The 14037-nt window shown below is 39.5% G+C and overlaps 2 protein-coding genes across 10 annotated transcripts in view; one reads left to right on the top strand and one right to left on the bottom strand.

Moving 5' to 3' along the window:
* Nvy (CBFA2/RUNX1 partner transcriptional co-repressor nervy) overlaps window positions 1-5610 on the top strand; it is a 52215-nt gene extending 46605 nt beyond the window's left edge. For 3 of the 4 annotated variants that reach the window (XM_077419893.1, XM_077419894.1, XM_077419895.1), the window contains exons 5-9: window positions 415-686; window positions 2599-3263; window positions 3477-3775; window positions 3920-3964; window positions 4084-5610. In XM_077419893.1, the coding sequence (XP_077276019.1) occupies window positions 415-686; window positions 2599-3263; window positions 3477-3775; window positions 3920-3964; window positions 4084-4341 (1539 nt within the window). In that variant the 3' untranslated portion in view covers window positions 4342-5610. The remainder of the gene's footprint in view (window positions 1-414; window positions 687-2598; window positions 3264-3476; window positions 3776-3919; window positions 3965-4083) is intronic. The other variant, XM_077419896.1, reaches the window with a different exon arrangement.
* A 103-nt stretch (window positions 5611-5713) lies between these two features.
* Window positions 5714-9747, bottom strand: LOC143904907 (nucleolar protein 9). 6 transcript variants are annotated; one of them, XM_077419902.1, is made up of 3 exons: window positions 9492-9747; window positions 9311-9411; window positions 5714-8638 (listed from the first exon to the last, which is right to left on the bottom strand). In XM_077419902.1, the coding sequence occupies exon 3, from the start codon at window positions 8630-8632 to the stop codon at window positions 6785-6787; it is 1848 nt and encodes a 615-aa protein (XP_077276028.1). In that variant the 5' UTR covers window positions 8633-8638; window positions 9311-9411; window positions 9492-9747; the 3' UTR covers window positions 5714-6784. The 6 variants fall into 6 exon arrangements, with proteins under 6 accessions (XP_077276028.1, XP_077276029.1, XP_077276027.1 ...); XM_077419903.1 differs by having other exon boundaries at window positions 9603-9747; XM_077419901.1 differs by having other exon boundaries at window positions 9488-9503.
* Between the last annotated feature and the right edge of the window lie 4290 nt (window positions 9748-14037).

The raw sequence follows: 14037 nt of genomic DNA, 5'->3' as shown, positions 1-14037 counted from the left end.
CCATGCGCGACCTGATTCAGGAGAAAAACTCAACATACTTTTTTCTTCCCAATGTATTTGGAAACTTTTCGTTTATAAATAAATGGGTCTACGGTTTCTAAAATTTATGTAAACAGTATTACACATCACTTTTATGACTTCAAAACATTTATACTGACGCGTTTTATAAGATGGGAAATAAACCGGAGTGTCTCTTATTTATCATGATTATTACACTAAAATCTTAATCTTACTCGGTTCCATCTGAAGAAGAATTAATGAGAACCCTATGAGATCACCCCGAGTGATATCTTATATTGATAAAGAAAAATATACGTTTACGTATTACAAGAAAAGGAGAATAAGTATATCCATGTATGTGACAGAAAATAGCGAAAGGGTTAACGAGAGCACGATCCTTTTGTGTGTTCGCAGAGCTGCGTGCAGTTCCTACGATCCAACGAGTCCGCCGTTCTCGAGGCCGTAGGGCTGGTACCGTCCGGCGAGTCCGTCGAGGTCTTCGGCGAGCACGGGGGTGCGAACGGGATCGGCGGCGGTAATCAGTGCTCCGCTCATTACGCCATGCGCTCGAATTCTAATCCCGGCGTCGGCGCCATTCAGCACGCGGTGGGCAGTAACGCCGCGGGCGCGTTGCATCATTATCCTGGCGCTGCTCATGCACCGAAACGCCGTGCCTCCGACACCCCGTGAGTGTGAACACGCATCGCCTTGTACTCGCAGATGCACAGCGATGGTTCTCAGCCGTTAGACAGATCGCTATTTGGCCGTGCGAATTAATTATTTCAGACGGAGGGAATGAACGGATTCAATTTGGTTGGCTCGTAAATTAATTTTAATTAATTTTGAGGCGCCAATACGAGTCGACGGTACGAATGTACATGCGATAAACTTAGCGGTTTTTGGAAAGAGAACTGTTTGAAAGAAAAAAAAAGTTTATTGCACATATATCCGTATTCCAGGTTCGTATTGGCCTCGAATTGGAATTATAATTAATTATTGTATTCTCCTAAGTTCTCCGTCTTACGAATCTGTGTTTGAAAAATCTACCCTATAATTCGTAACTGGTTACTTATTTATTAGAATATAAAAATAATTATAATTATAATATCTATACATTAAAGAAGCAAACACGATAATTTTCTCTCCACGCACGATCAACGAAGGAAAATATTTACGAGTAGGTGCGTAAATTATCACGGAAATTGTGCTCCTCATGCAGCAAGATCGCGTGGAATCTTCGCTTGTCCATAACGGTAATTCACGTGATAATAAACGCCATGCAGCTGCGGCCGCGCGTGTAATACGTTTGCCAAACCGCAAATGCTGTACCTAATTTCGGAAAAATCTTGGCCGCCGGCCTGAATACCTCGGCCGATATTTATCGCAATCGAACACCCATTAATGCGACCCTGATTCCACTGCACTAATATTGATTATAGTTCACGCGAAAGTGTCCTAAAATGCTAAGAGGAAATCTGAGCAATTTCGAATAAAAGTTCGCAATTTATATATCTGTACCTTGAAGGTAAAGAATCGTATCTCCAGTTTTTCAGGTCAGGTACAGCGTTATTGACAGTTGTATTATTAAACGTGTCAGTTAAATTATTTTATTAAAAACTCAATAAATTAAATTGCTACTGTTATTTTATATCTAAAAAAATATTTCCCTATTTAACCCTATTTTTTGTCTGAATTTATAATAATAGAGATATACGATGCTTTATATACTTTTAAGGTACAGATATAGAGTATATATCAGGTTTTCAAGTATTTTAAATTTTAAAGTCTAATTCTTTAACATTTAGATTGCATTTTCTGCTTAACATATCAAGATATTAATATTTATTGAATTGTAAGTCGTTGAGTACGAATAGAAGAAGCTAGAAGAGTAATTTCGATCGAGATTTCTTAATGCGCACTCGTTGCCAGCCTCCGCTGCGGAGCGAGGCGTTGATGAAATCAACGGCCGGACAGCCGAGATTTCTGGTCAGGATGATATGCAGTACGTAGACGGAATAGGAGAGAAAGGGGCGCCACGAAGCGAATACGAAGGCGACAAAACGCGTCCTGGCAATACCACCCTGGCCTCCTCTCGATATGTCTGCCAGTGACGTTTCCATATATCATCGGGGCACCACCTTTCCCGAACACCCCACCGCGTCCCCGCGCGCACCTCTTCGCCCACGAGCACCGACGAACTTGCCTCGAGTGCCTATTGGCATCCTGCTAATACACACCGAATCGCACACGTGTCGACGAGCGTGGGTGTACACGTAGACAGTCGTCTTTAATTCGCAGGCAAACCCCCGTACGAACTGCAGTACGCCCAAACAATTCGCCGTGCAAAAGTAAAAGCGTTCTGTATAACGGACAATGCAACGGACTGAGCAATAAGTTGAAGAATATTCGTGTTCCGATGATTAAAAGATGTCGTAAAGTACGTCGTCCTTTAAATCTTTCTAATATTGTCGATTAGCGTAGGCTAATAATTGAAGCATTAATTTTGTCAGGGTAACACACCTTGTCGTTCTTATATATGTACATCAATAACTTTAATTTTCTTCTTGTTAATGTTAGCGAATCTTAATGCGCTTCTAGATACTACGAAAACGGTGTTCTTCTGGACGATATGCCGGTATACGGTAAGAGGTCTGTTAATCCTTGGAGCCATCACCATCAACAGCAACAGCAGCAGCAGCAGCAACAGCAGCAACAGCAGCAGCCGACGGATCCGTCCTATTGCTGGTACCATCCGTTGCACTCCTCGGGCGGATCGATTCAAGGTCACGCGCACGGCCACGGTCACGGGCCGAGCCCGATGCCGCCTAGTCTCGTGCAGATTAATCAGATAAACGCGTTCTCCGCGCCGCATCATCTGACTCAGCAGCCACAACAGTCAATGGGCCACGGTTTGCAAACGCAGAACGGTGGCAGCCTCGACGACGAGTGGAAGAATATCCACGTGATGCTCAACTGCATCCTCGGCATGGTCGAGAAGACGAAGAGGGCATTGGCGATCCTCCAGCGACGGGGATGTTCCAGCCCGGCGGCCGCGGCGCCTCCGCCAGGTGTGGTTGCAGCGCAGAATGGTACCAGCAATAACGGCAGCAGTAACGGCAATAATCCCTCGTCGACCAACGGTGTGCAAGTCGAGTCGTCCACCGGCGATCGAGATGGCAGTCTGAAGCGATTGTCCGGCGAGATCGTCGCGCAGACGATCAGGGTGACCGAGGACAGGGTAGCCGAGGTCAAACGACGAGCCGGTAGGTATCTTCGCGCTTCGTGAAAATCTTTCACTTTATTATATCGAGAAGTTGTGCTATAACAAACCGCTTAAGTTCTTTAATAAAATTATTAGTTTTTACAGACGATATTAGAAAGATCATTATCTACTTGAAATTATCAAAATGTAATAAATAAGGCGTTATTAAACAGTAATGATGTTAATCGAAAATTGATTTCACTGAATTTTCCAGAGGAAGCTGTGTTAGAAGTGAAAAGGGCCGCAGTGGCGGAGGTGCAACGCGCCGTAGCGGTTGCGGTTGCGGAATCGAGGGCGAACGAACGTTTGAGGGTCCACCGATTACTGGATCTTCCTCTGTCCCAAAGAAATCCGGGTAGCCTCCGCCAGGGCCCTTTTCTGAGAGTTCACGGAAATTCGAGCGCGGTCGAGACCGGCGCCAGAAACGTTACGACGCCGACGACGACGCCGAATTCGGCGCTGTCGACCACTGAGGATGAAAAAGACATCCACCTCACGAGCATGATGGGATCCGTAAGTGTAACCGTTTGCAAAAATCTTAAAATGCAGACTACATGTTTAGGTATTTACAATTATATCTTTCAAGTAGAAAAAAATCTATTTTTGTATTAAAGTTAGTATACTAAATAATCAGATTTTTTATACCATTTTTTTCAGCTATCAAATTTCATCTCTCTCATGACACTATACAATTCGTATCACGTACGTCTTAATACCTTATACGTCTTTTCTTGGACTTCGTTGTTTTCCGAGTTAGCGCTTAATTATTTAAATAGAAACTGGCCGAGCTAAGAGCGCACGAATCCTCATCTCTTTTTCAGAGCTGTTGGAATTGCGGCAGGCCCGCCCTGGAGACCTGCGGTGGATGCGGGATCGCCCGGTACTGCGGCTCCTTCTGCCAGCATCGCGACTGGGAGGCCGGTCACCATACGACGTGCAACAATCTGCCGCCGCGCGAGCCGCGAAGATCGGCGTCGCGCAGCCCGCCGAGGATCGCTGCCGCGAATCTCTCGACGAATGTCAACGAGGTCGACGCCGCGCCGGTACCGCCCGCCGCCGGGGTCTCGAAGGGGAAGTGACGTCGCGGTATTAGGAACAGCCAGCGATCCACCAGATCGATCGACTACGAGTCACGCTGATCGCGCCGTTTCCCCACAAAGACTCTCCTCTGTAAATGAATGTATGAATTGAAATGAACCGAGAGGAACTTGTTCCTGTGAAGTCGAATACCTGATTCGCGAAATCGGGGATTGACTCGAAGTTGTTGGATGTTTGTTTTGTCCCGTCCGCTCTCTCCGTGAGAATTAAGATGAAAAAAGGACGGGAAAAAGGTGAGAGTCAATACTTAATTTTGATAAATAGGTATTCATATGTTCACAAGATGAATTCCTGCGCCCATTTTTTTTAATTCATTCATCGTCTACAGTGTTTTTACCGATCATACATCTTCTGCGTACTGTATTTGTCGTACTGCCCTTTTCTTTTCATGAAACTGATCGGAGATTTCTTTTGTAACATATTTGGATACGTGGACGAGTAAGAACGAGAGATAAGAATTTCTCTAATCCAACATATCTACGAAAAAATTGATTGTACACTTGTCGAGAATGTCTCACTGTCACGATCGAACTGGTATCGAAAAATATACTGGTTCCACGATCAGTTTATTCGTTGTATAGGTCTCTAATTCCGAGATGTCGATTAGTTGAAAATATGCAATGACAAATAAAATTCACGATTATTTAATAAATTAGAAAACTCGAATATTTAAATAATCGATCAACGATTTGATACGTTATTAATCTTTCGATTATATTAAAATAACGTTACTCAAATAGTACATGAAAGTTTAAAAGAACGGCTGAAGGATTAGAGCATCTTTGGGAAACTTATGTTGCTCGAGTGCAATTCGATAGTTTAAAACTTAACATTTTGACAATTTAAATGATTTTAAGAGAGATTTGATTTTGTACTGTCAACTAATGATAAAAAATAGCCAAAAATGCGATAGCGAGAAGCGAAAAAACTTCTTCGATTACACGCTTTGAATGAAACGTCGGATTCTATAAACCCGTTTTAAGATTTTATCGATTAATGACACAAAACGAATAACTGATTTCACAAGTAGCGTAATTGATCATACGAGCGTTTGCGTTTTCCGGATAAATAACGCCGGCGAGATATGCACAAATATTGTCGTAAATGTTTATCAGCGTCGTGCCAGAGCCGTTCTCCTTTCTTTCCTCCACCGAGAATCGCAGATTTCCAATCCATTTATTATCTAGGATTAAACCAAACAATAGAAATAATGCGTGTCTTAAACGATTTCTGCAACTGAAAGAGTAAAATAGATAACCGTGAATCCGATCAATGAATCGCAGATGTGCGTTTCGCGTTGTTCTGAATTGATATTAGCGATAAATGTAGCGTTTACGAAAATAACTCTCCTAATAGTGTAGACGTTTCTTCATTTTGCCGTTAACAAGTTAAATTCTTCAATATATACACGAAGCTGAAAAACGCGCTCTCGTCCAGTTAGGAGACTTTATTTGGACGCGACTTAGAAAATGCACTTCTTCCTTCGATTATTCGAAGCTATTTAACGGAACGCAAAACTTTTACTGTCCTTGATATCGGTTGAATCTACGATGCATTAAATTTATGACACTGCACGAATTAGTTTCTCTTTTTCTCCTCTTCAAACGATCGAGTAATATGTGTTCTCTCACATCGATGTAAACTTTTTACTATATCTCGATATTACACTACGGAATATCGTCGTGAAAATAATATGTATCGCAAGATGAAGTTGATATATACATGCACACAACAAACATAGTTACAATACACATCGAGTGATTTGATTTTATTACATGCCTACGCTCATCTCGATGTTTCGTACACGACGAGAGAACGAACCGCATCGATTTTATCCTAGTCAATTGATAGGTTTAACGATTGTAACGATTGTATAATGTAACTTGAGAGAGTCTCTCGAAATCCTTTACTTTGCGCGCGCACGCATCTCAGGATATGATTATCACGTATATTTAAGTCTAGTCAACACGGAAAGACGAAGCGGATTTTATCGGTCATACGCATTAGGGAACTTTGCTCAAATCTAGACTACGAATTATTGTAATTTTTCCTAGGCACATTGCGTTGCGGGGATGTATGATGGATCCTATAAAGTGTATTTATAAATTAACGAAATATATGATTATTCTATGTCAGAATGTAAGAAACAATACCAGCAGTCTCTCTTTTACTGTATATATATATATATATTGCATGGAAAAATTTAATTAGATAAATTGGATTCAAATAGGCTTATAATTATTTCTCAGTATAAAAGATCTAATTAGTGTTCGATATTTCAATGAAAAATATATTTTGCTATTTATATAACACGCACGCGCGCACACACACATATACATATATATATATATATATATATATATAACATACAATATACATATATATAGTAGATTTTCTCGTACTGTAATACAAGATTATTATATTTTACAGATTCTCATTTTTCTCAGGAGTTTTTTCAATAATATCTGAAAACATTACTTTAATCTTTTCCTCTTTCTTTTGCCATTGCGACCACTCCTTCTTATCTCTCGCGAACAAGGGAACATTTAGCTTCGCGGAAATGATCTTGCCTGATTTCGTAGATCCTAAAGATTGTCCAGCCGCGGCCAATTCCTCCATGATAAGCATTTTTTGATTCATGCGCGGCCATGCCCACATTTTATCCACGCATCTGGATCCGTGCGTACTTTTGGCTAATTCTACCCAAGTGCCGTGCAATTTTTTACATAATTTCTCCCTGCTCTTCTCGCCGATGTATTTGCTGTCCATGAAAGCATCCAGGACTCGACTGCCCTTCGGGTCGCCAAACAACCGCAGTAACTCTTCGTTATTCATCTCTAGTAAAGAGTTCACAGCTTTGATGGGTTTGTTAAACATTAATATGGCCTGTATTATCAGACTTCCGTGCAAGTGGAAAGGTGGAGGTGAACTATTCGGTTCAACGTTCAGTTGAGATGGTTTCTTTAAAGTCATTATACATCGTACAAGCTGCGTTTGATCCTTTGCGGATGCGTCACACTTTAGTAGCTCGACCATTGCATTGACAAATGGACCTTGTTTCGCCTGCAACCTTAAGCACGCATTTCCAGTGCTGACTAATATCCCGGTAAAACCTTGCTTGAGAATTTTTGGAAAATGTTCTGTCACTTTGTCAAACATTTCTTCAAAGACTTCCTTAGTGATACAATAATCTAATAACTTTTGCACGCTAAAATTGGTACTTTGCGTCGAACATAAGTATTCTAAATTTCCAGCGAAAAAGGTGTTATATATCTTCTTAAAAAGTTTTGGTCTGACTACCATCAGACAAGCTTCCAGTACTCTGATAGAACATTCCGAATTAAATATACTTGGCAGCTTCTCATCTTCTTCCACTTCAAAACATTCGGTTATAATTTTCTTGATGATGGTCTTCACTAAACCTGAATCAATATCTTTCAACGAGTACAAGATACATTGTACTAGACCGGAAGTCATTTGTTCCCGTCCAAACTGACGGAATTGCGGCCATTTCTGTAATCGGTCGCAACTTTGTATCAGCAAATCCTTATAGTCCTGTATCACGGGACGTCTTTTCGTGAGATCCGGCATGGCAGACTTCTTATTCTTAATTTCGTTGGGATTCTCGATTAATCCCCCCAGACATTCTACGACTGTTCGCAACACATGATTAGCATAAGCGTCAAACACAAACTCTTCGCTATTATTGAGAACGTATCTGCTCAGCTTCAGAACAATATCGTTATAGGTCTGCACTTCGGATGGCTTAACTTCTATAACAGCGTCGACAATATTTTCTGATTCTGTGCTCGTTTTATCGCCATCGGCATTCTTCGCGTTTGACGCAGGGACTCTGTTGCCTCTGTCAGCACAGACTATTATTATCTTCTGCAAAATGTGGCTGGCGAATTTGTCGCTGCTGAATCGCCTTAAAGAGGATTCAAATGCCTCGATCAGCTTCTGAATGGCCTCCAAGTTGGCGTACTTGAGCAGAGAATCTATGACGAGAGATCCGACTTGGTTACAGGCACATTCGACCTCGCGACCAGCTATCTCCTGATAGACGTTTCGCACAAGCATCGTCTTCTCCTCGGACGAAGACAAATCGTTGCGTATTAACTCGAGAATACGAATCATGTACTGATAGGTGTCCTGGTCCAGGCCATTACCAAGGTTCCTCTGACGATGAAATTTCTTCGCCATCTGCATGCGAGAACGCTTCTTCTTTCGTTTCTTTTTGTCGACCTCGCGCACCTCTGCCATGTTGTCCATTTTGATCTGTCGAATTTAGAAGAAATATATAGCTATGCTCAGAGAAATTAACCCTCGGAAGGCAGACACCGGATCAATCGTGATCTACTGATCTATATTAACTGGATACCATATCAAAAGAGAAAGTGAGGTCGTATGGGCGTCACCATATTGAGAATTAGACGCACTTCTAAACACAGGAACAATTAGTACTTATATGTAGCGATAAATCACTGGTAATTTATCGTCTCTCTGTATCATAAGATAACTTAATATTTTTTATATTGCAATAATTCCTACAGTTTTAAATACCTATAAAGCCAAATATACATACAGCACACATACACATATTAACAATATCAATTTCAACAATTTTTTATGACATTATAAAATATTTTCTTTATTATAAAATACTTTACTTAAAATTATAAAGTATATGTGTAATATGTATATGTGTGGTGTATGTATTATATATTTAGCTTTATAGCTATTTAGAACTGTAGAAATTATTAAAAATATTAAGTTATCTTATGATACAGAAACGATAACTTACCGGTGATTCAAGCCACGTGTAAATACTTGTCCCAGAGTTCAGAGGTGCTAGGGTCTAAATTCTCAATATGACGCAGGTCATACAACGACTCCTTATCACAAATGAACAGATAAAGAAGGCTGTATCTAGTCATTCTAGTCATATACATATATCTATGCTCCTGACTTGAGTGAGACTCGTACGTGACCCATGCCTTGACTCCGTTTTGTTTAGACTATACGGCTCAAGGAGTCTTAAGTCTTGAACTCTAAACAAAAAGAAAAACCAATAAATGAATAACAAGTAAATAACATTCTCATATAAAATTGTCTTGCAACACGTACATACAAGAGAAATACTATGAGAAGTCAGAAGTTATCCGGCCTTCAGAGGGTTAACCTATATCACATGCTTCTCCTTTTCCTCATGTATGTTTCTTTGATAAATACCTTACCTTACCTCTCTCTCTTTATTGCTCTTTTTGTTGTGTGTTGCCGTCTGCGTGATTATAAATAAAATTGACCGAATTAATGGAATGAATAAGAGATGTTTACGTATGGAGACACAAGAGATGAACACATTGAACACAATACACGTGGGCACATGTTATCACATGTTATAAGAGAGACGCCTGACTGCCTGACGCGCCGGTCGTGCCTGCATTTCTTGAACTACGTAGCCATGCTATGAATGTCTTCAACGGGTAACACGCTATGGTCGCAGCACTCACAGCACTATATACCGACGAAATATATCTCGTCGGTGCGCAGAGTCTATAGTCTCTAATTAGTTTACCGACAGTGGTTGATAAAATAATTACTTTACCGATAGCGATATACCAATTCGAGTCATGCGGGGTGAAACAGGATGCATCTACGATCTACGCAATCAGAGAGAAACCTAAGGGCCTTGGCCCATAGAAAAACTGAAGTAGTAAAACTTAAGCAGTAAGAAATCAACGGTATGGATTCGCTACCGCTTAGGGCCGTGCCTTAAGTTCTTGACTGTGATTGGCTGATTTGCTTACTGCTTGTTTTTCTATGTGTCCGGGCCTTATGGGCCTTGGCACATAGAAAAACTTAAGCAGTTAAACTTAAGCAGTAAGAAATCAACGGTATGGATTCGCTACCGCTTAGGGCCGTGCCTTAAGTTCTTGACTGTGATTGGCTGATTTGCCCACTGCTTGAGTTTTACTGCTTAAGTTTTTCTATGTGTCTGGGCCTTAAGAGAGGCCATTCCATTCATCTGCTTTGCAACAGATTCTAATCGCTGTTACACAGTGAGCAGTGAGCGAATGCTATTTGTTATGCGAAGGGTGCGTTCGCGGAGCTATTAATGTTGTTGCATCATTCTATCTTCATCACTTATTAGATTAAAAAAAAAACAAGGATAGAATAACGCAAAAGCGGTAATAGCGCGCTCCGCGAACGCACTTGAAATGTGAAAAGTTGAAAAGTCCGCGAAAGTGCAGTTGAGAGCAACAGGTGTAGCATCGCGCCGCGACAGTAGCTGTTCTTCGAGCAATTCACCGAGCAATTCACGCGAGTTCTTATTCGCGATTTCCCGAGTCGACGATGAGTGATCGGATCCGTATATAGTCTCGCGAGATTGATGTAAGTACGCATTTTTGTTTAATTTCGCATCATCAAATAGAGGGCAAGGATAAATAAGTAATTAAGTTATATTTGCGTTGTATGTACAATTAAAGTAATTTGTAAAAAGAAAAATACTTGTTAATACGTATTGACGATCGCGCAATAAAAGGCGAGCATACAGTATTTCCTGCTCGAAGTACGGAAATTCATAATCGCGTTAAAGTTATTGATGGCCAAAGCACACATGACAGTCGTAGTCGTGGACGTTAGTAAGCATGGCACAAAGCTTTGGCGTATCCTGATCTGTCAGGTCGCGGACTACGACCGTCGTATATCGCTACGATCGCTACTTACGCCATGTTATGTGCTTCGGCCGCTTTGGCGATCTTGTCGCGTGAAGTTGACCGCGCGCGCGGGAGACGGACGAAGCGCCTCATCCGCGCCATGTTCATTACGCCGCAGTCTCCCTTCGTTTTCAGACAGTCCGGACACGGGACGGATCGGCTCCGGGACGAGTGGCGTCGCGACTCGTTTAACTGGTAAAAATAAGATATATTAACCTTGCGTTCGTCATTTACTGTACCATCTATCGCGTATATTATACATTTGGCGCTCCCGGCTTCGGTATTGATATAGAGTTCTTGAAAATACATATGCGGTCAGTCGCGAAATCGCGGATATCTGTCAAGAATATTTACGCCGCGTGATTCGTTGGGAGACAAAATAATAATTGTAATAAATGGCAAGTATATAGTATTTTCCACTCGAAGCGTGAGAAACGCATAATCGCGAAGTTATGAGCGGGACGCGTATATAGTGACACCGCTGCGTTCGCATCGCTTTTCAACCGTGCAGGGTGCGAGTGCGAGACGTTTAACCGCGCGCGGAAGACGCAAGCGCCTCCGCCATGTTGATTACGTTCCTCTTTCATTTCCAGATCGCGGCGCCCGCGGCGGACAGACACGAGACGGATCGAATCGACTCCGGAAATGAGTAGCCGTCGCGACTTATTTAACTGGTGACTCTGGTGAGTATAACATGTAAATTAACCTTGTATTTAATATTTGTTGCAGTACTTGTCGCGAGAAGTATAGATTCGGCGTTCAGATATTAATTGATAATCCGTTTGAACGCGTATTTCTAAAGTCTTTTGTTCGGCTGAAGATCTATCGCGCGAATCAATCTAGCGACGCCGCGTTTTGTTGATATATTTCGTTGTGTTGATTTTTATTTGTAAAATATCGCTGAGATCGAACGTACGCGTCGCATGTGATTAATTTCGAGAGTATCGATAGAAAGTATGGCCAGAGCCGTGCGATCATCGTATTCTAGTGATTGCTTGTAATTGATTAATTAATTGGTAATCAATATTTTGTTTGTTTTAGGAAACACAGATGTAAATGCCAAGAAGAAATAATACGGAGAAAGAATAAGAGAAGAGGAGGAGCCGAGGAGACGGCCAGGTGTAACAGATAAGGTGAGCATTTCATTCATCTATTTATTAATTGTTAAAAAATGAAATTAATTATTTATTTGCGCAGTATATCGTTTTCAGAACACTGTACGTAATTGTGTGTTAAATATATCTAATACATTGTGTAATAATAATGAAATATTTTCACGGCTTTTCCGCGTAATTTGATTATATATTACATCTCATACGGTCATATTCTACTCCGTTTGTTATTTTTCGAAGAACTTCTTGAACTGGTGCACTAGTGCAATAAGTTAGAGTGAAACAAAATATACTTGTCTCACTCTAACTTGAGAGTTCGTGTAATAGTTACTTCTGTAACTATTAATTTCTTTACTTACGCACCACGTACCGCGCCTGACTCGTATCGTCGTTTATTAATTTGTTGACATTTTGTCGAGTCTAATGACATATTTGATTAATATTTTGTTCTCAATATATATACGATTTTAATTTTTCTTATACCTTTTTTATCATTTCAGCAATGTAATCAAGAATTAACTGTTTCCATAATTTTTTCTGATAATCTAATTTTATTAATATTTTTATTAATAGAATTAAAATAAAGACCCGTTTTAAAAAGTTATTAAACTTATTTTAAATATTATTAAAAATAATATATTAAATGTTTTTTAACTTAAAAGAATGTAAAGTTTTTTTCCTGGATAATAGAGTTTAGACAACAAAAATGAAATATTTATATCTATATGTAGAGTTGTATCTTACTAAAGATAAATAGTTCAATAGACATCAGAAAAAATTATAGAAACAGTTAATTCTTGGTTACATTGCTAAAATGGTAAAGAAGGTATAAGAAAAATTAATATCGTATTGAGAACAAAATAATGGCATTTTAAAAATATAAAGCTTTTCTACAGATTTCTTGGAAAAAAAACTAACACAGGATATTTATACATGCAAAATATAGAAATAAAGAATCGTCTTTAGATAGGGAATAAGTTATTAAATAAGTTCGCTATGTGTGTGTTTCCTTTAATCCCTTCCTCAAATATATTTGTTCGAGATTAAATATTTTGTAAATTAGTTCATTATAATACTTCTATTTTATATACATATAGATATACATGTAGCTTGATTGCACTAATGTATAAAATATCTAATCTCGGACGAATATTTGGAGAAAGGATTAAAGGAAACACATGCCTAATTCATTCAATAACTTATTCCCTATCTAAGACAAGTCTTTATTTCTATTTTGCATATATGTATAAATATCCTGTATTAGTTTTTTTTTGTGAAAAAGAAATCTGTAGAAAAACTTTTTATTTTGAAATGCCAATATTTTGTTCTCAATACGATTTTAATATTTCTTATACATCTTCATTATTTCAGCAATGTAACCAAGAATTAACTGTTTCCATAATTTTTTGTGATATCTATGCAACTATTTATCTTTACTTATCTATATTTTTAGCCCATTAAAATATATTGGCTGAAAGTATAAATAAGAAAACATACGCTTACACTTAAATACACATTGATAAATTGGTTCGACGGTAGTAAATCATTTAAAAGATAATTTTCTAACTTGCGCTAATTTTCTCTGCGTCTATGTTATTAGATATTTGTTGAATGCTGAATTTTGTTGTGCAATATTTAATGAATACCATGTTATTTTCGTTTTTGGAAGCGATAGCTGGGCGATGAATCGTAACGATCTTTGTACATACGTACATGGGTCATTCCTACCGCCTCTTTAAAAATTAATGGTCCTTATTGCAGAACCAGAATTAATGTATTAAACTCGGATTTCTGAAAGCAATGATTTTGGCATAAGTTGGCGACAACGCCTATGCTATTTCTT

The sequence above is a fragment of the Temnothorax americanus genome, unplaced genomic scaffold (assembly GCF_048541705.1).
Source record: "Temnothorax americanus isolate GAGA-0224 unplaced genomic scaffold, ASM4854170v1 Scaffold6, whole genome shotgun sequence".
Taxonomy (NCBI): domain Eukaryota; kingdom Metazoa; phylum Arthropoda; class Insecta; order Hymenoptera; family Formicidae; genus Temnothorax; species Temnothorax americanus.
The sequence above is the reverse complement of the archived record's forward strand: the minus strand, read 5'-3'. Positions and strand labels throughout refer to the sequence as shown.

Excerpts from the sequence above, each read along its gene's own strand:
- LOC143904907 (XM_077419902.1), bottom strand. The coding sequence starts at position 8,632 with ATGGACAACATGGCAGAGGTGCGCGAGGTCGACAAAAAGAAACGAAAG.